Below are 24620 nucleotides of genomic sequence, written 5' to 3'. Positions count from 1 at the left end.
TTGCTGCAGAATATTGTGTATGCATTTATATATTATGTGTGCAATATGCGTGCATGTAAAATTAGGTAGCTATATAGACATAAATATCTGTCAGAAGAACATAAGAACGGCCATATGGGGTCAAACCAATGGTCCATCTAGCCCTGTATCTTGTCAAGTGATCTATCCTCTGTCATCCATTCCCAGCTTCTGGCAAACAGAGGATACGGACACTCAGAGCGTTGTGTTGCATCCCTGCCCATCTTGGCAAATAGCCATTGATGAACCTATCCTCCATGAATTTATCTAGTTCTTTTTTTAACCTTATAGTTTTGGCCTTCACAACATCCCTTGGCAAAGAGTTTCACAGGTTGACTGTGCGTTGTGTGAAGAAACTCTTCCTTTTGTTTTTTTAAACCTGCTGCCTATTAATTTCATTGAGTGACCCCTAGTTCTTGTGTTATGTGAAGGAGTAAATAATATTTCCTTATTCACTTTCTCCACACCAATCAAGATTTAATAGATTTTTATCAGATCCCCCATTAGTCATCTCTTTTCCAAGCTGTAAAGCTCCAGTCTTTTAAATCTCTCCTTATATGGAAGCTATTCCATACCCTAATCTTGTTTGTGTATATAGTGTGCTGGGAACTGTAATAATTGCACAGTTGGGAGTAATTTATCGTACACAATATAGAGAACAGAAATAAATGAATAATTTGTCTTTAGCATGTGTAACTGGTATATACTGATTTTATCAAAAGGAGCAGTCAACCACTATGAATAGTCTTATTGTATGTAACATTCTTTGTAATAACAGTAATAGCCCCACTTATTTTGTTCTGTTTCCAGTTGAAAAACATTTTCCCTTTTCTTCTTATGCATTAGTTTGTTTACTTCACCTTTCATGTTCAGTGATTTGGGAGGAATGTGCACACTTCTTTGAATAGCGTTTGTAGCTCGACAGTGATCGTGTTAAATCTACATATTGCCCTTCATCCTAAATGAGCCCAGTGTGCCTTACTGCAGACACTTCTCAGTTAAAACACTGCAATAGTTTAGTAGCACAAACTACCCAACAATTTAAAATAGGCAGTGAAGAATATCTTATTCAGTTTAAAGTGCTGGGGGAATTTAAGTTTGCAGAAGTAATCGTCTGAGTTAGACTCTTACCAGCACACACAGACTAGCACCCCATCTCTTACAAATGGTGCCAAAGAATCTTTAATTACAAGTAGCCAAGAAACTGTGATGTCTCAACTGAAAGACAGCACCTCCAGCTGCATAGTGTCCCTTAACAGCATGCTGTAGCTTTGATTCGGTGCTGAATCAGAAGGAAGGGTACTCCTTTGTGAATCACTGGCACCATTTCCTTTAGCTCCTACTTGCAGGTTTCCTGTTCAGCATGATTCTGTTTGGCACATGAGATCTGACAGGATCACAATGCCAGGCAACATGATTTTCAGGCATAGCTCCCAAAAAATGTTATATATTTTTATAATTTTATATGTAAAATTTTATAATTTTATGTATATAAGGAAAGCTAGGTTTTTATTAAATGAAAATATATCTTAGAAAAGGGTTGCAAGCAATTTCAAGTATTTAATAACATATCTATATTTATTTTGTCTAGCTGTGCTCCAGGATATTTTGGGAATCCGCTAAAATACGGAGGTTACTGTCAGAAGTGTAATTGTAATAATAATGGTCAACTGGTTAGCTGTGATCGTCTTACTGGAGGTATGTAAGGGTAGACAGACGATTTGTTGAATACTGATTTCTGTCTTTCAATGAAGGAATGGAAGAGTTTTGATACAACTGAATGTAAAGGAAAACCTATGAGGAATATAGTTCAGATTTAATAACAGTTAAATTTTGAATTCTTAACACTATTGATTATCTATTTCTCCATCCCACACCAAATGGATGGTTGAATACATTACTGAACCTCTTTTACCAACCTCAAAGCCATATCTTGCCACGCTGTATGTAAGCTTAGGAAGCATACACCATAGAGCAGTCCTAATTTGCCTTCATGTAATGTAATGTACCTGGGACAGAATAGTTGTAACTTCAGAGTGTATATGCTGTGATCAAACGCTTTTTTATGTCATACGTGCGGGAAACTGCCCTGAGATACGCAAACACAACTTCCCCTGGTGTCTTAGGGGTTTGTCTCTTTCAGGAAATAGGCTGTTTTTTTAAACCAATGTGCAGTTTAGTTTAGTACTTATGAGTTATAAGTGAACTAAAGAAGAGTTAAAGTGAGGGCCAAATCTTCCTGCCAGCTACACTGATGTAATTGCACTGAAGACATCCCTGCTACTTTGAATGGAGTTTCAGTAGTATAGCTGAGAGGAAAACCTGGCCCTAAAAAAGATAGAAAAACACACAAAAGAAATACAAGGAACAAAGAACCTTCAAAAGACATCTTAGAGGTGGGACTTACTTGTCCCTGGACATCTGTTCCTCACATGTTTGCTTTCTGAACATGAGAAAGAGCACAGTATGGCCACACACAGAGGAAACTCTATTTCTGGTACTGTGGTTGTGAACTTCACAGCACATGATACTCAAAATCAACATTTTAAAAATAGATAATGGGTCAAATTTTCAAAAGTGACCAAGTCCCATTTTTAAGTGACTTTGGCACTTGGTGAGATATAAGATCCTGACTGTCAATGAGACATAAGCTCCTAAAGGACAGATTTACAAAGGTATTTGAAAGTCAGTGGGAACTAGGTGCCTAGCTTATTTTTGTGTGTCCCACTATGCACCTATTTGTAGAGTCCCGAGTGAATACAAATGTATACCCATGGATGCGGATATCCGCAGATATAAATCAGTATCTGCTGAACTTCAGGGCTCTCCCGGGAACCGCAGCGGCAAAAGGAGCAGAACATGGGGCCGCCACTCCCAGGAGACAGCGCCCCACACCGGCAGCTCCTCTCGTGCGGCTGTACCACCTCCAGCCCTGCCCCTAGCCCTGCCCCCGTCCCTTCCATGCAGCTGTCTGCATCTCCTGTTTGGGGCAGTACAGCCACGCCAGAGGGGCTGCTGGCGCGGGGCACTGGCTTCTGGGAGCGGCAGCCCCGTGTTCTGCTCCTTTCGCTGCTGCGGTTCCCGGGAGAGCCCTGCAGTTCCACGGATACCGATTTATATCGTGGATATAAATTTGTATCCGCTCAGGGCTCTGCCTATCTGCATCTTTAGGCAATTAAACACATTTGTAAATCTGGTTTTTGGGAACCTACGTCTCAGTGAAGGTCAATAAGGTTTAAACCCCAGATCCCTAAGGACCTTGAAAATGGGACTCAGAGTCCTAAATTGCTTAGGGGTTTTTGAACATTTTACCACTTCTATGTATGTTGTTTGCTTTATCATTACCATTTTGGATTAAAGGATATGATCTTATGCTCTCCAGCCCTTCTTGAAGCGTATTTACTTCTGTCCTTTGGGACACTGGTACCTGTTCAGAGAAAGTAGGGCTTTGTTCTTGATGAGATCTTTGATTCTACCTTATTTTCATTCCTCATTGACTTCTCTCTGATGTCAATGAACTCACACTTCATTTTCTCCCAAAAGCAACTTTTCCTTCTCACATTTTAGCAATGTTTTAAACCAATCAAAATCAGTGACTACTGATTTTCCCACTCTGTGCTTTTCTCCAGTGTTGCTCAGGTTATCTGAGAGGCTGAGATGACTGCTTTAACTGTTGGTTTTGGTCGGAGACATTACAGAAACAGCTGGTAATCTGAGTTGCTGTTGGCATCTGGTAGAATTTTTTGTTAGCTAATGCTGGTTTTCCATTTCGTCATTACAGTAATGCCACTTTATTAGGCTTATATTTTTGATGGTGCTGATCTGAAGAGCGTTTATCCTTTTTCCAGCTCTCATTCCAAAGTAAGAGTTTGCGAGGACAAGTGAATTCTTAGACCAGAATTCAGTGAGTCCGTTTGTTTTCAGGTTTCAGAGTGGTAGCTGTGTTAGTCTGTATCAACAAAAGCAACAAGGAGTCCTGTGGCACCTTAGAGACTAACAAATTTATTTGGGCATAAGCTTTTGTGGGCTAAACCCACTTCATCAGATGGATGGAGTGAAAAATACAGTAAGCAGTATATATATGACAGCACGTGAAAAGGTGGGAGTTGCTGTCAAGGTTCCTCCCCCACTCTGAACTCTAGGGTACAGATGTGGGGACCTGCATGAAAAACCTCCTAAGCTTATCTTTACCAGCTTAGGTCAAAACTTCCCCAAGGTACAAAATATTCCACCCGTCGTCCTTGGATTGGCCGCTACCACCACCAAACTAATACTGGTTACTGGGGAAGAGCTGTTTGGACGCGTCTTTCCCCCCAAAATACTTCCCAAAACCTTGCACCCCACTTCCTGGACAAGGTTTGGTAAAAAGCCTCACCAATTTGCCTAGGTGACTACAGACTCAGACCCTTGGATCTTAAGAACAATGAAAAAGCATTCAGTTTTCTTACAAGAAGACTTTTAATAAAAATAGAAGTAAATAGAAATAAAGAAATCCCCCCTGTAAAATCAGGATGGTAGATATCTTACAGGGTAATTAGATTCAAAAACATAGAGAACCCCTCTAGGCAAAACCTTAAGTTACAAAAAAGATACACAGACAGAAATAGTTATTCTATTCAGCACAATTCTTTTCTCAGCCATTTAAAGAAATCATAATGTAACACATACCTAGCTAGATTACTTACTAAAAGTTCTAAGACTCCATTCCTGGTCTATCCCCGACAAAGACCAACTATAGACAGACACACAGACCCTTTGTTTCTCTCCCTCCTCCCAGCTTTTGAAAGTATCTTGTCTCCTCATTGGTCATTTTGGTCAGGTGCCAGCGAGGTTACCTTTAGCTTCTTAACCCTTTACAGGTGAGAGGAGCTTTCCCCTGGCCAGGAGGGATTTCAAAGGGGTTTACCCTTCCCTTTATATTTATGACAGTTGCCTTACCAAGTGGGAGGTCAGTGCTATCGAGGCCAATTCAATCAAGGTGGAAGTGGCCTATTCTCGACAGTTGACAAGAATATCAATAGAGGGAAAATTACTTTTTGTCGCGCCAACGAGGCCCATACAATCAAGGTGGGCGATGTCTCTAAGGTGCCACAAGGACTCCTCATTGTTTTAGTTTGTTTTCAGTTTCTCTCTGCCGTTATATTCTGATCAGCTATCTCTTTCTCCACATTAGCATGAAAATCCCCTGCGGTCAGGAACACAGCATATTTTGGCAGGTTGTCATATGAGTGACATTCTGCACTTTGCCGTAAAAGTCTTTAATTTCATCTTTTTTTTTTTTTTTTGGCTACTGTAGTTGGGCCAGAGACTGTAATAAAAGTCATACTTAATTGGCACTTCTTGGAGACTGCTTGGAATATCTCTAGTGGTGGCTGGATAATACACTAGCAGGAGTGCAAGTGTGTCTGTATTCAGAATAAATTCCATCCTTCTCTTGGAGTAACTCCCTTGTGACTCCTGTCTCCCCTCTGGCATTGGTGAAGTGTCCACTACCAATCAGTTGAACTTACCAGTGATCTAAGAAGAAAGTGGTGAAGGAGAAGGTAGAGCTAGGCAGTTCCCAAGAGTATTCTGAAGTTCCAGGCTATGATCCTAGACTGTTCCATGCTGCTGTTATCAGCAGAAGGACCTCATAATAGTTTTGGTCAAACTTTAACATTGTAGTCGCACATTGAAAGTTGTTGTTGACTCTTGGCAGCAGGGCGCCCAGTCCTAAGTGCCTCCTTCAAGATATAGCGTGACCTCAATTCCCTTAAATTTCAACAGGAGTTGATGGCTTTAGCACCTCACAGTAAACCCTTAGTGATCAGTTTAAAGAACCCTTGTCTCATTTATTGCCTCTATTTTACCATGTAAACGTAATCATGGTCCATGTTTTTTTTTGTGGAGAGGAAAAAGGGAAATAATGAATCAGCATCCTGGATACTTCTAAATCCCTTTAATTTCACATGAGGTCCAGCACTGGCATATTGAGGGCATAGATACAAACTTAACCATATCCCCATGCCAACCAGGAGAAAATACCTGAATTATTTTCATTGGGTAAAACTTCAAGATTTAAGTGAACAGCTGTGTTATAAAAGTACAGCTGCCTTGTGATTTTACAGATCACTAAAGCTTTATGTCAGGAAAACATTTAAATATGCTGCTTTCCTGAACTGAGGCTTATAACCTGGTTCTACTCTTAAAAGTGACCATGTAAAAATGACATCATCTTACACCACAGATCTTTTCCCTGATATTTGTGTCATATTTTCTCTCTTTGTGACAATTTTTTGTCACATTTTACACCCATTAAGCATAGAAGAGCCAGTTTAGCTAAGAGATGGTGAATTGAATTCTCTTCCTACCTGTGAATCGTCAACAAAATGTTTTCCTGGGTAACATTTGCAGGCATAGTCAGCTATTCCTGTGCACACCATTGACTCTCAAATGCTAGGTTGAGTTGGCAGATCTAATGATTAGATAAAATATATATATTTATTTTTGAAGTGTTAGCACATTTTTAATAGAAATTAGTGGTGAAATGATAAACATGGAGCCCTACAATGCCATTCTCACCGACTTGCTTTTCAGCATAGACCCACAAAGGTCAGGTGAATTCTGTGGCTAAAAATCAGCATCAGAAGTGAATGATTTCTATTTTACTCTTTTCCCAGCATTGATAGCATGCCAAGTTTAGAGGATCTTTATTCTGACAGTCTTAGTAAAGATCATTGAAAACTTCTCATTTTGAAGTATATGGTACATCCAGATTCACTCTTCTGTTAGCACAGGAATTTGCAAATTGCTGGGGGCAGCACCCCCAAGGTAGAGCAGCTGTGTGACAACTCCCCTTCTTCTGGGGTTCCAATGAAGAAGAGCAGCTTTAAATTCTCTAGGGTGCTCCATAGGAGCCCCACCAGAGGGAGCTGAATCAGAACATCTCTTACCTTTCTGGCCATGTCCCTTTTCTCAGCACCACGGCCCACTTTGCCTGCAAGCCTCCTAGTATGGTTGAGACTGAAGAAGCCTTTTGCCACCGCAACCCACACACACACTGGCAAACATTCCATAACTGGGCACGCTGCACAATGCTCTACACCAGTGCTTCTCAAGCTATCTGATGTGGGGGACCGGCAGTTTTTTTTTCCAATGTGCGCGCAGACCGGCAGCTGTTGGCTTGCGGACTGGCACCGGTGCGCAGACCCCCCACTTTGAGTAGCACTGCTCTACACCGATTGAATGAATATAGCTCTTCGGCTCCTGTAACATGCAAATTATTTATCCTTGAAAAACAGATTTGCAGAGTCTGCCCCCACATTTTTTATGGCCTAGAGTGCAAAGTTTAAAATTATTTTTTTACAAAGACAAAAATGAATATATTACTGATTATATTTATCTGATTTCAGAATGCTTAAACCAAGATCCAAAAGATGTGGATCCCAATGAAGATTGCGATGGTAGGTAATAATGTTCATTCACTCTAGATTGCTGGCCTCAGGCTTAGGTGGTGGACTGACAATTGTTTGAAAGATGACAAACTAGAAAAGGCAATAATAATGGCAGTAACCACAAACCAGTTCAAACAAGGATAAGCTAAGCACTTAGAGATGGAAAAATGTTATAGGGTGAAAATGCCAGACAAGAGAGCGCGATGGGCCTCCTTATTTCTGGATTTAGTCTCTTTCCGTACTGTGACCTTTGCTGTTGCATTTGTTATGCATGTAGTGTCCAGTGACAAAGAATCAAAGGGCTTCCATTCCATTCACTGTGGCCACTGAAATGTTCTTTGCACAAAAGAGCAACAGTTCTCATTGTTTTCCTTTGCTTGTGGTATTTCCCTTTCAGCTTGTGATAGTTGTGTAATTACTTTGCTGAAAGATTTGAGCGAAATGAGTGATGAGCTTCAGCTGATTAAATCTCAGCTGCAAAATGTCAATGCAAGCACCCACACACTGGGGCAGATGAGGCATTTGGAAACACGCACCAAGGAGTTAAAAGTAAGTGACCTTCTACAAAAAATAAATTTCAGCTGGTGTGTAGACTAGCGTCTGAACACTAGAATTTCATGTCAGTTTGTGTCAACATGGAGTGCAAGCAAATGTAGACAAACTTCTGACACCACAATACACTACTACTCTTCCCTGGGGGTTACACTGTGGGCTGGCTGCTCTGAGGTCCAGCTGGGGTTCTTAAAAACATCAGTGGCCCCTCCCCCTCCTAGGCCATCCCGACTCATTTTTGTGGGCTGTGCCATCCGGACCCTCCTGTAGTCCCACTACTTTCAGGCAGTTTATATTCTGCACTGCCCACCCAATGAATTTTCTTCAGTTAAGATCCCCTCATTGCTGGTGGATTCAATGGACCAGCTGGTGTAAATCGGTCACCTGTGAAATTAATGAAGTGATACTGATCTTTATACCAGGTGAAGATCTGACCCAGTGTATTTTAACTTATTAGAAGAAATACAGTCCTTGTTCTCCAGTTCCATAAGGTCTCTAGGGGGTAGATTTGGTTCAGTTGTGCACACGTTTTTTCTTTATTTTTAGATCTTGTTGAACAGGTACCGTTCAGCTGTTCTAAATCAGGGCTCAAAGGCAAATGAGTTGGAGACAGACTTGATCAATCTTAATCAGGATGTAAATGCTCTACAAGAAAAGGTGACTTACTAAAACAAAGTAAAAATAATCATCTCTTTTTATAACAAAATATTAATTTGTCTGCTCTTTGCTATCTCTAACTGGCTGTTTTCCCCCTCTTGTTAGGCTGAAATGAATTACAGGAAAGCCGAGACATTATTTAATAATTTTGGTCAGACTAATCAAAAAGGAAAAGATTTGGTTTCAAAAATACAAATTGTCATCATCAATATTCAGGGTAAGGGTGATTTCTACTGTTATGTAATGTTTTATTTTACAAAATCTCGTCACCATACATACAATGTTTTTAATTAACTTCTGAAATTTGAGAAGATTTCAAAAAACAACTTTATAAAATAAAAAGTTAGATACAATGGGCACACTTCAAACCTGCTACAATTCTACTAGCTTCAGTGGCATTACTGTTGATTAATTTCAGTTTAATGCAATTAACCTAAAGTGTGTTTTGTCTCACTGAAAGTTCCTTAGTACGCTTTAATCTACTCCCATTTCAAAGTGGAGAAGATCAAAGCATATTGCAGAATTTTTAGTGCACAGCAGCTGGGTGTACACAGACACTTAGTTCATGGCAGGCTAGTGTGAGGGTAGATTTACACTCCAGCTTGCCACGGACTAAGTGTCTGTATAGACAAGCCCTCAGTAACGAATGCAAGATTGGACTTTATGTGCTTAAAAAGAAGAGCAGCTCTGGGATTTGTCTCCCTTGTGTAAATCTAAGTCTCTTCTCTGTTTGAATGTGATATTTCCTTTTTTCAGTGCTCGTGGAACAGATAGCTGGCACCAGTGCAGGAGGTAACACATTGCCTGTGGGGGATGCTGCCAAGGAACTGGCTGAAGCAGAACAGATGATGAGAGAGATGCGAAAACGCAACTTTGTACAACTGCAAACAGATGCAGAGAGGGAGAGAAGAGAAGCTCAACTCTGTAAGGGGTCCTTCTTGAGCTCTTAGCTTGTTATTCTGCTTAGTTTAAAATGTTCAAATCTTGTGTCTGAAACATAAGAGACTACAAATGATGACGCTCAGGGAGTGATACAGAATTTCAGCATCTGATCGCACCTTTGCAATGTATTTCAGTCATCAGCTTTTGTACAAGTGAACATAGTGATTCTGAAGGAGGTTAAGAATGTTTAATGTAATCATGAAAGAAGTTAAGTTGGGGAAAAATCAAAATAATGTCCTGATATCTGTTTTCTAATGCATTATTTGATCTCTAAATGAAAAAGTCCTATATCCATCTATCCACTAGCTAATTATAAAGCACAGAAACAGTGTAAATATAAATTATATAAAATAATATAGTGTGTGCAGATAGTCCATAAAAAATCTACATTAAGAAACTATTAAAGCAGTATAGTTGAGCACTCAAAGGTCAAGAAGTACAAAAGTTAAGGTTGCATCCCAGTCTTGTGTCCTCTTCATGTGGTTCCATATTATAATATGGTCTGTCATTATATGATCATATGTTATTTCTGAAATAATATAATACACTATAATTTCATATGTATTTTTTTAGCAACTTTTTTATGTGTGCAGTAAAACCAAATTCAAGCCCCACTGAAATCAATGGAAAGTCTCCCATAGCCTTCAGTGGGTGCTGGATCAGGCCTTGAGTGAGGTAGAGCTCAGCAGGATTCTTTATGTCATTCACTGCACAATGATTTCCATGGAATCTATTTGTCTGGCATACACAATGTCGTGCATCTGAGCAGAGCATGCTGCACATACATATCTAAGGTTGTAGGCCAAAATTGTGTAGTAGGGGCAAAGAATTCCATCTGTGACCGTATTTCCCTCTGCCATGGTAGGAAGGCTTTGGCTAACAGATCCATTCTCTCCATGGCTGACAGCTCTATTTCTGACTTGTCTGTGGCCCATAATATCCCATGTGTCACACTGTAAGGTGGGAATACCTCCCACCCCACTCCTGCCATCTCTACTGGGACATCAGGAAAAGCCCATTCTCCCTTGATACTATTCTTCAGATTGCTCTAATTAACAGGTGGGAAGGCAGGGTCACACACTCCTCTGATAGGAAGGAGGTGCAGTGGAGAAGAAAGGTAGACATGGTCTCCTTCGGAGGGGTTTTCTCTCCAGGACTGGAACAAGCGGCTGCTGAGGTGCCCTACAGAGCTCCTGGTTACATTGTACCATAGATGCACCTTGGGCGAGAATTTGGCCTGCTGCTTGACAATGTTCTCTCAGTGCTACATAGAAGTCAGTCATGTAACTTAACCATCACTGGGGAAGAGTAGATTGTAAAGCCCCAGTTTGTGGCACAACTTCAGCATTACTTAAATACAGATTTAGACTTTTGGAGCTGATAGCTTTACCCAGTTTCTCCCTGGCCTTGTTTGGTGATGAAGCTGAATTAGATTAACATTTTTTAAAAAAATCTAGTATTTCCAAAAGTTCACCTTCAACCATATTTCGTTTAGAGCTGATTTGTCATGTTAAATTATCCATAGTATTCTGGATCCCGAAAGCAGTACATTTATCACTGATGGGATGACACACTGAAACTACATATGTTAAGGATGCACAGCACCTTACAAGCCTGGGCCATTTAATCCGAAAGGCAGAACCTCGCAGGGTGAAGTTAATTTTGTTTTGCTTCTGTTAATCTTTTTCAATTCTAATCTTGCAGTGCTGGAGCATGTTAGGAATGAGCTACAAAAGCACCAGCAAGAAAACCATGGAGTTGTTAAAACGATAAGAGATTCATTAAGCGAATATGAATCCAAACTCAATGATCTTCGTAAAGCTCTCAATGAAGCAACTGGCCAAACGAAGCAGGCTGAAAACTTAAACAAAGATAATGGAGTGCTCTTGGAAGACATTAAGGTAATAGCACTTTTTAAAAAACTGGACTTATTAGATGGGAGGAAATATTTCTGTCTTACTTTTGGCCTTCTTGTAAAGCCAAATTCAATTCATTCTGAGCCCGATTCCCATTTGCACAAATGTCTCTTTCCACCTCTCTGGCAGTGCAAAGAGGTCTTGAAATGGGTGTAACAACTGTCCTATACTCCCACTTAAGGGCCCCTTCATATAACCAAAGTGGTGTAGAGGGGGTTTAGTATACATGAGAATCTGGATGCTCTCTGCTCTGAATATTTCCGTCTTCAGCTATAATTATTCATTTTGTCTTCTGTGAGCGTAGTAAACTGAGCACAGGACAAAGAGTCAGGAGCTCTAGGCTCAGTTCCTGACTCTGTCACTGTCTTATTGTATAAAGAAAAGGAGTACTTCATCGGATGCATACTGAAGTGAGCTGTAGCTCACGAGAGCTTATGCTCAAATAAATTGGTTAGTCTCTAAGGTGCCACAAGTACTCCTTTTCTTTTTGCGAATACAGACTAACACGGCTGTTACTCTGAAACCTGTCTCATTGTATGGTTCTTAGGTTGTCTCTTAACCTCTCTGAGCCTCCGTTGCCCTGTAAAATGGGAATAATGATGCTTATCCACTGTTGTTAACCTGCTTTGAGATCTATGGATGAAAATCACTAAATAGTGCTAGTTATTAATTATTGATAAATAAGCGCTGCCTGCCATCCTGTCTCATCAGAAATGCTCATCAGCACTGTTTGTGGTGATGCCTAATGCAGTAAAAATTAAGTTAGACTTTTCATGTATTTAATAAGTCCCTGAACTCTTGTAGATGTTATAATGAATAAACAGAACTGGTCGGAATTAATGCAAGGAATGTGTGCATATGATAGCCTGTATTCTCTTAAACAAATAGCATTTCTGATTCAAAGGACACTGCATTGTTTTATCAAAGCTAAGTTTTCAGCTTTTTTGTTGCACTTCTTGGACAGTAGAATCACTACTGTCAACTGTACATTACAATTGTTCAGTATATTACATGTCAGTGTAGGGCATCACCTCTAACAATATAGCTAAAAATATTTACAGACTGTCTTAAATGGTGGAAGTATCTGCACAGATCATTAATCCATTTTTGCCTTTGCCTCTGCTGCCAGTTGAAATGTTTGTGTATTTGTGATAAGATTAAATTTGATATGATAGATAGAGGGGAAGATGGGTTGATTGCAGACCTTACTATTGGGATGACTTGCACACACTTGGATACAAATACCATGTGACTGTGATTTTGAGGTGCATTATCCTGCCACAACCTCAGAGTCATTGTACTTGCTGCTGTAGGGCTGTGCTGGACTCTTCTCCCCACTGATCCGTCCACTGAGCAGGAGATGCTGGAACCAAGCATCTTCATTCATTCTCCCCTGAGAGCTTTCCAGAGAGGGCAAGCTGGAGAACCTTCCCTTTCCCTCACTGGTAAGACCCAAAGAGGGAGTCCAACTGTAGAGATGGTTTCAGTCTTTCAGAAGGTTTGGGAGAGGGGAACAGGGTTTCTTGTTTTTATATCCTCCAGCGCTGAGAGGAGAGAGGCCCAGGATGTCAATGCTTTGAGGCAGTGTGAGGAGTTGATTAGGGCTTCTCTAGCTGTGTCTATACACTGATAGGCAAACAAAGCTCTAGTTGGCTCCTCGCTTGGCTTGACAAACTAGGCTGTGCTAATGTAAATTTCCCCAAATACCTGTGAATATCAGTAAGTCATTAGATCCCCAAAAGGCACCTTGATAATACACCGATGAGAGCTTTGGAAATGATGCTGCTAACTTAGGTTGGCTAGATGATCATTTGATTTTTCCCCCACCCCTAATAGCTGAACTGATCACATGCTTTCCAACCCTCCAATTTTCCTTAGAAACAAATTGAAGTGATGAATAAACAACAGAACGATGTCTTGGATCATCTCAACTCTGCCCAGTCTTCCTTGTCCCAGACTAACAGCATACTTGGATTACTTCAGAAGAGCAAAGAGGTATAGTTAATCAAAATGTGACATTTTAAATTTAAAAAACACTGAGTAAAAACTTACATCATTCTAATTGAAGTAAAAGTACAATGGGATAGATAATAATGTGATTGACTCCTATGAACTGCAGTCTGTGAAAAGGGGTTTTCTTTTTTCCCTTGCTCTACACAGCTGTGCAAGGAAATGGGGATTACTTCACATGCAGAACTAAGGGTGAAGTGCTGACTATCAGACACTTTGTAATATGTGCAAGTAAAAATAAGATTTCTGTTTATAAAATCACAGGAATATGAAAATCTAGCTGCCAAACTAGATGGAGCAAGGAAGGACTTGAATGAAAAACTGAAGAACCTTTCCTTATCAGCCAGCAAAGAGCCACTGGTGGTGAGGGCAGAGGAGCATGCCAACTTTTTGCAAGATCTGGCAAGACAACTGGCAGAGTATGTTCTAATTTCTGTAAACGAACAGTTCAAGTACATGATGTACTATATTGTAATGTACTGTACATAATTTCACTTCCCTTTAAGGTGACCTGTAAAAGCAGAAAAAAATTGGGTTTGTCCCTCATTTTGCAGCTTTTTGGTGCATAAAGTTTTCTTTTTTTCTGCTTGCTTTTTGTCTTAGACATTTAAGTCTTAAGTCTTGGTCTGTTTTTCCTGAAATGCTCTTTCAGGGTCCTGGGAACTTGAGTTTGTGCAGTATCTGGCACAATTCAGGCCTGATTGTGATTGGGCCTTGGGCTATCACCAAAATACAAATAAATAATAATGGAGTGATCATGAGCATCAAAGAAGCCAAACCTGAAAATTGAGAAAAGAAGGAAATTTTAGTCATTTTTAGTCAAACTTTTTAAAATGCTTTTTTCCCTTTTGCTTGATTTTGTTGATATATATTTAACTCCAATGCCTGATATATGGTTGGGAGAAAAGTTTTCTGAGTGGAAGAATCTTCACCTCTGTCCCTTTAATTGCTCACAGTTAAAGTTCACACTAATTTTCTGGTGCTCCAACAAATCCTCCAGGAAAGTCAGAGCAAAACACTTGATATACTTGATATTTCTAAGGTAAAGTATAGGTAGGGAAGGGAGGGACCCTTAAAATAAATAAAGTTTTTGAGACCTTGTGTATATATATTAAAGAAGCAAAAAAGGGCAGAACTCTATTTTGTTTCTTTGCAAATAACTTTCACCTAGCCCTAATGCTAACAAGAAAACTCCCAAAAGGTAAAGTAACCCCCATAACATGCCATCTGGATGGAAATGACTTTGCTCAAAAATCTGGTTGTGAGATTTTGGCTAGTTAGAATCATAGAACATAGAGTCATAGGGTTAGAAGGGACCGCAAAGGTCATCTAGTCTAACCCCCTACCAAGATGCAGGTTTTGTTGTGTCTAAACCACCCAAGACAGATCCAGCCTCCTTTTGAAGACTTCCAGTTGTCCTTGCAGCTTGGTCAGTTAACAAAACAGTGTTGTCATAAATATCGACCAGGCAGTCTTGGATACCTGGCACTGCACAGCTCACGGTGAATTGAGCACAAAGGTTTTTGTCTCTTATCTTTCCCTGGTTCCAGGGCTGCTGGGCTGCTTCCCGGTGCAAGATAGAGCAGCCCTGAAGCGAGTTTGTCTTATGCTAGGCTGTCCATGGCCCGCCAAGGGCTGTTCCAGCAGCTGGGGATTAACTGGAGGTTGCAGCTCTCTGACCAATGCCCTTACACTGGGGGCTGTGATGGGGGTGGCACAGAGCTGGCCATGTTGAGCTGTTGAAATTGCCAGGAAACCTTTTCACTTACAAGCTGCTTTGCAGCACCAGACTGGTGTAAAGCAGCGTTACTGGAGACCAGAATCTGGCCCCTTATGTCAAAATACTATGTGCTATTCGTCGTTTTTGTTGTAAAACATTTGCATTTCCTTCATCAGCATTAATTAGCAAATATTTAGATTAAATGCTGTTTAAAATAAGTCATTCTTTGTTTTTTAGTCTGCAGTTTTTGCCCATGGCTGTATTTTTCACCCTGTTTTCCACAGAATTAAGAGAAACGCCAGCAATGATGAGTTGGTGAACTGTGCCATGGAAGCTGCTACTGCCTATGAAAATATTATTAATGCCGTCAGTGCAGCCGAGGAAGCAGCCAACAAAGCTGTAAATGCAGCTGATTCAGCTTTACTGGTAAGGGCATTATGTTGTCAAATGATTGTAATTTTGTTACAAACAGGTGATCGTTATAATTAGCTGGGCACTGAAGTTGAACTCGTGCATGCCTTATTGTACACATACAAGGCGTATATTTGCACGTAGAAATTATCCATTTGCAGGTACAATTACTGTTCTGCATATTCAGATGTTGGTTTTGCATGTGCACTATGGGTCACAATTTAGGTGCTACCCATGTCTGACTATTGGTCCATAGGCTGTAGACAAGAAGATGACAGAAGGCACAGTTTTCCACTAAGAACAAACATTGCTTTTAAGGACAAAGGGCGGTGTCATACTCAGGGTTTCACCAGTAGCACTAGCTGTGAAGGGAGGGGTATCTTCTTTTTGTTGGAAACATTTGTTCCTTTTATTGTTTAAAATAGATTAGATTATTAATTTTTACTCTTTCTGATTTGTTTTTCTGCTTTGAGTTCCATTATAAAACTAATCTTACAGTACCGTGCTTTATCACCAGACTGTGGAGAGGGAAGACCTAGCAGGAAAAGCCAAGAGACTGAACACTGAAAGCAGCAATCTATTAAATCAAGCACAGATGACCCAAAAGACATTACAAGGTACTGTAAAAAGCAAGATGATAACAGGAATGTTTATACAGTATTAGAAATTCTCATTTAAAAGTCACTGTTTATGGTTCTGATTTAGCAAAGCTCTGTAGCACACACTTAACTGTAAGCAGGAGAGGGTAGCTCCATTCTTACCTATTATAATGGAACATGATACTATGGTTTAGAAGTTCCTTCTGCAAGAGGGTGAGGTGGATTCTTCAACTTCAGTTATGGTCCACACTGTGGGATGCCAAATTCTACCATTGCCCCCTCCGCTGCAATTCTCTTCTACAGCAAGACCTTATCCTTAGATTTGCTGCGGTCCTGCTCTTAAATTGTTCAGTTCAGCCTTAGACTCCTATTGAAGCAGAAGGGTCTGTCTTCACTGCAAAAAAATAAGTGTGTTTTTACATCAAGATAGCTATCTCAAGTTAAGATCTGCGGTCATAGGGTGGGTGAGTTACCTAAACCGAGCAAAACCAGTACCATTACATTCTATATGCTTTATAGTCTTAGAAGTAAATTTGGTTAGTTACCTCAAACTAACACATTGTTTATAATAAACCTGGTTTCCTGATACTCCTGCTGATAGAAGCTGGAGATTGAGTGTAATTTAAATCTTATATATAGATTAAAAATTGAATATATTCCTAAAGTGTCATTTTAAATGGTTTTCTCTGGGTGTTCCTAAGCCTTCTGACTGCCAGATTCTGGTCATGGATGTCATGGGGTAGTTCACTCAATAATTGCCCTGGTTTGTTAATTCCCTCTGAAGTGTCTGGGATTGGCCGCTGTCGGAAGACAGGATATTGAGCTACATGGACCATTGGTCTGACCCAATAGAGCTGTTTTAATGTTCTTAATACTTCTTGGGAAATCCCAAGACATTGTAGTTCTGTAAAGATGTTTCAAATTGTAATAAGAGCTCTTTAACCAAGAATGCTACAAAAAGGACTGTAAAATATATTGTGGTATTGATAGGATTTGGTTGCTGACCAGAAAGACAGGGAGTGTAGGCCGTGGGGCCTAATGAATAGAACATTGGACTAGGGCTCAGGAGATATTGGTTCAATTCCTGGCTCTGCCATTGGCTTGCTGGGTGACCTTAGGCAAGTCACTGTAACTTCTCTGTGCCTCAGTTTCCCCATTTGTAGAATGGTGATAATGATACCGACCTCCTTTGTAAAGTGCTTTGGAATCTACTGATGATCAGCGCTATACAAGAACTAGGTATTAGTGTATTTTAAAGACAGGCTTTTGTCTCTGCAACAGATGTGATTGTCAAAGAGAGAGAAGTATGCAAATTGCAAAGACTATTTAGTGTATTGCTTAGTGTACTCTGAATGGCTCAGAAAGGTTGAGCATTATCTCCAAGAACAGAATCCTAATACAGTAGGAACATTTTGATCTGGTTAAAACACCTACATTTAAAATATTCAAACCGGAAAAATAGGTAAGGCAAGGTTTGGGGCTAGTCACTCAAAAAGGCTATATATAATAGATATAATCCACTGACCATTGCCACTGATCTATAAGCATGCACCTACTTGTATTATTATGGGTGTGTGCGGAAGTTTTTTTTAAAAATCCTTTAGATTGGGACATAAAGTATGAGTTAAATTCACCAGGCACTTCCACTGGGAGAGCCACTGCAGAGGGGCTCCAGGAGGCCTGTGCACTCCTAAATGTGGGCAGCACTAACTAAGGAAGGGTGTGGTCGGGAAGGCTAGGGAATGCACTGATTAACTCCCTCAGCAGTCATTGTCAGTGGGGCCCTTATGGAAACAAAAGCTACTCTCCCCTTGGGAGAGGTAGAGGGAGGGTGTCTCCATTTCTTGGCATTATAATGTAACATCTGATTCTGCAGTAAAGCATCTCAGCATCTTTAACTGAAATGGGATCCGTGTATTGTACTTGCCTTTTGTCCCTTTGTTTTATCGGGTATCCTATGTTTAACACACGCCTGTGGGATTATGCCGTGCACGTCTGTTTGCCAAACCCCTGAATAGCTTAAATTGCACAATATTGACAGGTCTGTTAATGAAAAGCAAAGGTAGGCTTTCTGCACTGTTATTTTGATCCATAAATATATTCTGTGCTAGCAGTAACCTGGGAAACATTCATAATGGTGCATGCTTAGTAGAGTATTTACCCTTTCTGGAATGCAGCCAATAGAGGGTGACATGGTCACACACGCTTGAGCAGTTCTGATGTTCCATCCTGTAGAGATCAGTGGTCCACACACATATGCACACGTACATTCATTACAGGTGGCCCAGCAGATACACAAGCATACAATCTTATAGTATATAGATCATAGTATAATATTTCATCCTGTTTTCCATTCTCTTCTTTCATGGCTTCTTCACTTTTTTGATTCCCATCCATTATATTAACAGCGACAAAGGGGCTGAATGAAGTCCTTCCACCACTTCTATCTTGTACCAGCTTGTCAAGGTTCCTCCCCCACTTCTGAACTCTAGGGTACAGATGTGGGGACCTGCATGAAAACCTCCTAAGCTTACTTTTACCAGCTTAGGTTAAAACTTCCCCAAGGTACAAATTATTTTATCCTTTGTCCTTGGAATAACCACTGCCACCACCAAACTCTAACTGGGTTTACTGGGAAACGTAGTTTGGACACGTCTTTCACCCCAAAATCCTCCCAACCCTTGCACCCCACTTCCTGGGAAAGGTTTGGTAAAAATCCTCACCAATTTGCATAGGTGACCACAGACCCAAACCCTTGGATCTGAGAACAATGAAAAAGCATTCAGTTTTCTTACAAGAAGACTTTTAATAGAAATAGAAGTAAATAGGAGTAAAGAAATCACCCCTGTAAAATCAGGATGGTAGGTACCTTACAGGGTAATTAGATTCCAAACATAGAGAATCCCTCTAGGCAAAACATTAAGTTACAAAAAAGACACACAGACAGAAATAGTCATTCTATTCAGCACAATTCTTTTCTCAGCCATTTAAAGAAATCATAATCTAACGCATACCTAGCTAGATTACTTACTAAAAGTTCTAAGACTCCATTCCTGATCTATCGGCAAAGCAGCATACCAACAGACACAGACCCTTTGTTTCTCTTCCTCCTCCCAGCTTTTGAAAGTATCTTGTCTCCTCATTGGTCATTTTGGTCAGGTGCCAGCGAGGTTACCTTTAGCTTCTTAACCCTTTACAGGTGAGAGGATTTTTTCCTCTGGCCAGGAGGGATTTTAAAGGGGTTTACCCTTCCCTTTATATTTATGACACAGCTTCACAGCTTTGTTCATCTTTAAACCCTCTTGGTCTATGTCATTCTTCACCACATCTATCCAATGTATCTTGCCCTCGCCATTTTCTTATCTCTTCATTTTTTATTTTCTGCAGTCTTGAAACTCTGAGTATTTCCCTCAGCAAGTTCATTTCTGCAGTCAAAATCTTGCATTCATTGGCTTTCCTCATACTCTTGCTCTCCAATCCGTACAGCAGTATCGACATAACAGTGGTCCCATACATGCTGGGTTTTGTTTTTATCAAAATGTCTTTATCCTTCCAGATCTTGCAGTTATCTGAATGCAGTAGTGGTTCTTTTTTTATAATGTCATCTTCACAATTCTCATTCTTCATTACTAGTCTTCTAAGGTATGTCCCCTTGTGGCAGTATTATAATCACTAGTCATAATCATAATGGGACATCGTATTTTTATTTGTGCATTATATACATAATATATAATCATAATGTATTGAATATTCATAATAATGTATCCCCAAAATCTGTGCCCTTCTCTTAAGCTGCCTTAATCACTCATTTTTTCCTATTCTGAGGGAAAGAATGGGTGTCTTCACCCCTGGTTATTATCTGTACTACTACCTAAGTTGTTTAATAGGGATGGGAAAGGTAAATGCCCAAAGCTCATGTGACAGTGCAGAGTGCCGCTGCCATTCCACCAGGTGGCCGAGGGCACCTTTGTATAACACCCACCAGGCTGATTCATAGTGCACTGTTTTTCAGATATTAATCCAACTCTTGAAGATATAAAGCAGAGACTGGGTATTGTGGAAGGAAAGAAGAACAGGATGCTGACGGACCTTGTTTCTTTCCAAAATGATCTCAGTGGGATAAATAGAGGTCAGTCATTTACCGAGCACATCTACTTTATGTGATTCTGCTGTTGTTTAAAGTATTTACTTAGACTTTTGTGTGTGTGTGTTTTAGATGACATAGACAGTGTCATTACCAGTGCAAAGAACATGGTCAAAAATGCCAATGATATCACTGCTAACGTACTGGATGAACTGAACCCAATTAAAGCAGATGTGGAAAAAATAAAGGGCACCTATGGAAGCACTCAGAGTGCTGATTTCAATAAGGCTTTGACGGAAGCTAACAATTCAGGTGGGTGCTGTGCTTGCTCTTTGCTAATGTGTGTTGTTTAACGCCTCTCAAATTTCTGTCAGAGTAACCAGGTAGACATAGTGATAATAATTATTATTATTTGTTTCTGGTGGCATCCACTGTGTGCAAGGTGCTGTAAAAACGTAAGAGGCATAGTCATTACCCCAGGGAACTTATATGCTGAATTTGTTTTTAGCTCTGTAGAATCTGATGGAATAAAATAAAATACAGTATGTGAAATTAACCCCATTGTTAATGATGTAATAATAATAAGAGATGGTGCGTCTGAATGAAGGTGGCTTTTAAAACAATAGTGTTATGATAAGGTGGATAATTAAATCATAACAATGAAAAGTGTTGTGAGTTTCTGGATGGTGTATTTTATGTAAGCACAACTGCATTGTTTGAAACACAGTGGACCAGATGTTCTGCTTATTTACAAGTTTCAGAGTAACAGCCACGTTAGTCTGTATTCGCAAAAAGAAAAGGAGTACTTGTGGCACCTTAGAGACTAACCAATTTATTTGATCATAAGCTTTCGTGAGCTACAGATATATGCATCCGATGAAGTGAGCTGTAGCTCACGAAAGCTTATGCTCAAATAAATTGGTTAGTCTCTAAGGTGCCACAAGTACTCCTTTTCTTTTATTTACAAGTGTTTTTCTTCAGTATAACTGCTGGTGTCAATGGAGCTACTCCTGATTTACACCAGTGTATGCAAAATGAGAATTGCATTAGCTAACCATATGTATAGCAAATTTGGCCAACCCCTAGCATCCAAAAACCATGAGATTGGCTTTAAAATCATGAGATTTTTAAAAATAATAAATTTGGAGTTCTTTTTATTTGGCTTTTAAGCCTTTAGACACGTGTCACATTTCCAGGCTTTTCTCCACAACCATGAGGGTTAAAAACTTAGGTTTAAAAAAAAAAAGAAAGCTGAGATTCTCATGTAATCTGTTTTCTCCAGGAGCTGGGATTTTAAGGAAACACCAAATATTGTGAGACTTGTGATAAGACTATCAGAGTTGACATTTTTTGCATTTGTATCTCTCCTCCTTTCCAGTCCCCCAATAATTTTTTTCTCTCATCACAATAACAGTAAAGAAATTAACAAGCAAGCTCCCGGATCTGTTTAACAAGATTGAGAGCATCAACCAACAGCTGATGCCAATAGGCAACATATCTGAGAATGTAAACCGCATAAGAGAGCTCATTCAGCAGGCCAGAGATGCTGCAAATAAGGTCTATCACAAAAACATCCATTATTGCTTGACACGAGGGATTTTTGTACACAAGGATGCTTTCAATCCCCTCTGCAAAATATTTTATATGATGTATGAAGGATACTACATAAAAATTAATCTGTTGGCTTTAGCGAGCACTTTAGATACTGTGGTGGTGGGCACCAGAATAAACTAGATACAACAGTATAGTATACCTTTCCTTTTGCCCCACTCCAAGGTCCCTCTCCTAGCCAAGATCATCCCTACAATTCCCATTTTGGTATTTCCTCTCCTTTCAAAGGCTCGTTGTTGTGGTGACCTTCTCTCCAGTGGAGGAGGGCTGGATGCTGCTCTTTGAAGCCAGTCACTATTGATTGGAACAGAGGTTCTCAAACTGATCTGTGATTCACTGGCGATCCACAGAGAGCTGGCAGGTCACACAGCGTTGCTGATGTTTGTTTCTAACCTCTATATTGCACTAAAAGGCAGCTAAATATACATTACTTGGATAGTATCATTTTCCCATTGATTGCCACGGGATGATGTGATCACAAATAACAGGGCAAGTGTCCACGAGACACTCTCCATTAAGATGTGGTCCACACTGAAAAAGATTTTGCTTGGATGTTGGCCTAAAGAGAACTTCTCAAGAATACTGGTGTTGTATATCTTTATTAGCTACATGTTGTAGTACCTGACAGGCAGCGAAGCTAGGGAACTGAGCAAAGGGCCTGAGATCTAGGGCTGGCGCAAAGCATTGAGACCAAAATTTCAACCCAAGTGCCTGAAGTGAGGCATTTATATCCATGTGTAGGCATCTGAATAAGAGGCCTGATTTTCAGAAGTGTTGAGCACTAACAGCTCCATTTGACCTGGACTCTTTGTTGCCTCAGCTGTAAAATGGGAATAATAATTACAATACAAAGGTGTTGTGGGAACTGATTAGTTAATTTCTGAAGATATAAAGTGCTGCATAAGTACTAAGTATTAGTAATAGTAGAGTAGTACCTGCACTGCTCTATAGTTATGTTGGTTTAGAGTCTGGTCTTGCAGTGTTGTAGCAATCCACGGCTGTTAGTCACAGGTCACTTAGCACGGACACAAACCAGTGTTGTTAGGGAGGTGATGCCTTTTTTAATTTAAAGGTAGAAATGTTTACCCTATTGTATTTGTTTTTCTTGGTAGGTTGCTATTCCCATGAGGTTCAATGGTCGTTCTGGGGTAGAGGTTCGACCTCCAAGTGATCTTGAGGATTTGAGAGGCTATACTTCCCTTTCTTTTTTTCTCCAAAGACCTCTGCCAAGACAAGATGGCTTGCAACAGGCTTCAAATATGTTTGTAATGTACCTGGGTAATAAGGATGTAGGTATTTCTTTTGATTTACTCCAATACTTAGAACAGAAAATGCATTTTGGAGTATAAAGGGATGTCAATGTAGATAACTTCCATTAGCTTAATTTTTTATGTGTAGGAATACATTTATTGGGAAGAAACATAGCCCTTTCCTCCACTGGACACATAACTGTTTGGGCAAATGTCTATTTCTCTTATCCTGCTGTTCTGCCTTAAAAGTTAGTTCCCAATAATGGATGCCACCAGTTAATCTTGGCAGTGACCCTAACTTGTAACCATGGACTTCATTGTAAAAATGTTTGCTTCGGGCTTCCTGTGTGTTTGTATTGCCCCTAGCACCGTGGGACCCTGATCCTGTTTCAGGCCTCTGAGTGTTACTGCAGTATAACTAATAACAAACCTTTTCTTAATTGGGTTTATAAATGCTCCTCTTATTTAAAATTTAGTCCCTTACCTCTTTATTTTCCCTCTCCTGCATATGCAAAACAATACATTCTTGCTCATGCACTGCCATTTGCACAAACACCTAGCACAATTCCCCAATTTTCCTATGTATATAGGTACCACCTATCAGTTTGTATGCTCAGTTACCCACCTGTACATGCATTCACTATAAATGTGGTGGATATGCAGGTACATGTTTAAGTGCAGTTATTCCGCAGTGGATTTTATCTTCCTGATTAAATCTCAGGAAAAACTTCCTAAATGTAAAAACAGTAGAACAATGGAACAGACTGCCTACGAAGGTCATGGAAGCTCCTTCACTGGAGGCTTTTAAAAGGAGGCTTGATAGTCATCTGTTTTGTATAGTTTAGACCCAACAAATCCTGCATCTTTGCAGGGAGTTAGACTAGACGATCCTTGCAGTGCCTTCTAACCCTATGGTTCTACGATTCTAGTCTTTCTGAACATTTGGCCTATGATGGCTTTGATTGAGGTTTATTGAAATACTCTGTATGGGAGAAATAAAAGGGTAATTGTATGAAAGATTATTGCTCCCAGGGATCTCAATAGGAGCAATTGGACTTAATATTGTTTCTTCCATTTTACTTATCTCGCAGAGGCATTGTGAGACTAAAGTAATTAGTATGTATATAGTGTTTTGATAACCTCATGTGGAAGGCACTACAAAGGTAGAAAGCATTTTTATTGGTAAGTAATATTTTTATTATAGTAATAAAAGTAAGAGTTGTGTTTGGACTCCATTCAATCCAAGTGCATAGGACTCTTAAATGGATTTGAAATTATTATTATTATTGAAACAGAGCAACCAATGAAGCTACAAAACAGCCATCCCAAAATTAGTAAACTGAAAAAAGTTTCTAAATGCAATGATTGCTACATTAGGAGGATAGCTTTCAAAGCATTGCAGTGTCCCTGAAGTAAT

At 39.9% G+C, this 24620-nt stretch overlaps 1 protein-coding gene across 1 annotated transcript in view; it reads left to right on the top strand.

Annotated features, from left to right (window-relative positions):
• LAMA3 (laminin subunit alpha 3) overlaps window positions 1-24620 on the top strand; it is a 186313-nt gene that overhangs the window by 141958 nt on the left and 19735 nt on the right. Inside the window, exons 45-59 of the mRNA XM_077809046.1 lie at window positions 1610-1716; window positions 7410-7460; window positions 7849-8000; window positions 8550-8660; window positions 8766-8877; window positions 9417-9584; window positions 11307-11503; window positions 13397-13513; window positions 13793-13947; window positions 15533-15674; window positions 16177-16276; window positions 20271-20387; window positions 20475-20654; window positions 21757-21899; window positions 23066-23242. Of these exons, the coding sequence (XP_077665172.1) occupies window positions 1610-1716; window positions 7410-7460; window positions 7849-8000; window positions 8550-8660; window positions 8766-8877; window positions 9417-9584; window positions 11307-11503; window positions 13397-13513; window positions 13793-13947; window positions 15533-15674; window positions 16177-16276; window positions 20271-20387; window positions 20475-20654; window positions 21757-21899; window positions 23066-23242 (2029 nt within the window). The remainder of the gene's footprint in view (window positions 1-1609; window positions 1717-7409; window positions 7461-7848; window positions 8001-8549; window positions 8661-8765; window positions 8878-9416; window positions 9585-11306; window positions 11504-13396; window positions 13514-13792; window positions 13948-15532; window positions 15675-16176; window positions 16277-20270; window positions 20388-20474; window positions 20655-21756; window positions 21900-23065; window positions 23243-24620) is intronic.

Source organism: Eretmochelys imbricata, chromosome 2 (assembly GCF_965152235.1).
Source record: "Eretmochelys imbricata isolate rEreImb1 chromosome 2, rEreImb1.hap1, whole genome shotgun sequence".
Classification (NCBI taxonomy): domain Eukaryota; kingdom Metazoa; phylum Chordata; order Testudines; family Cheloniidae; genus Eretmochelys; species Eretmochelys imbricata.
The sequence above is the reverse complement of the archived record's forward strand: the minus strand, read 5'-3'. Positions and strand labels throughout refer to the sequence as shown.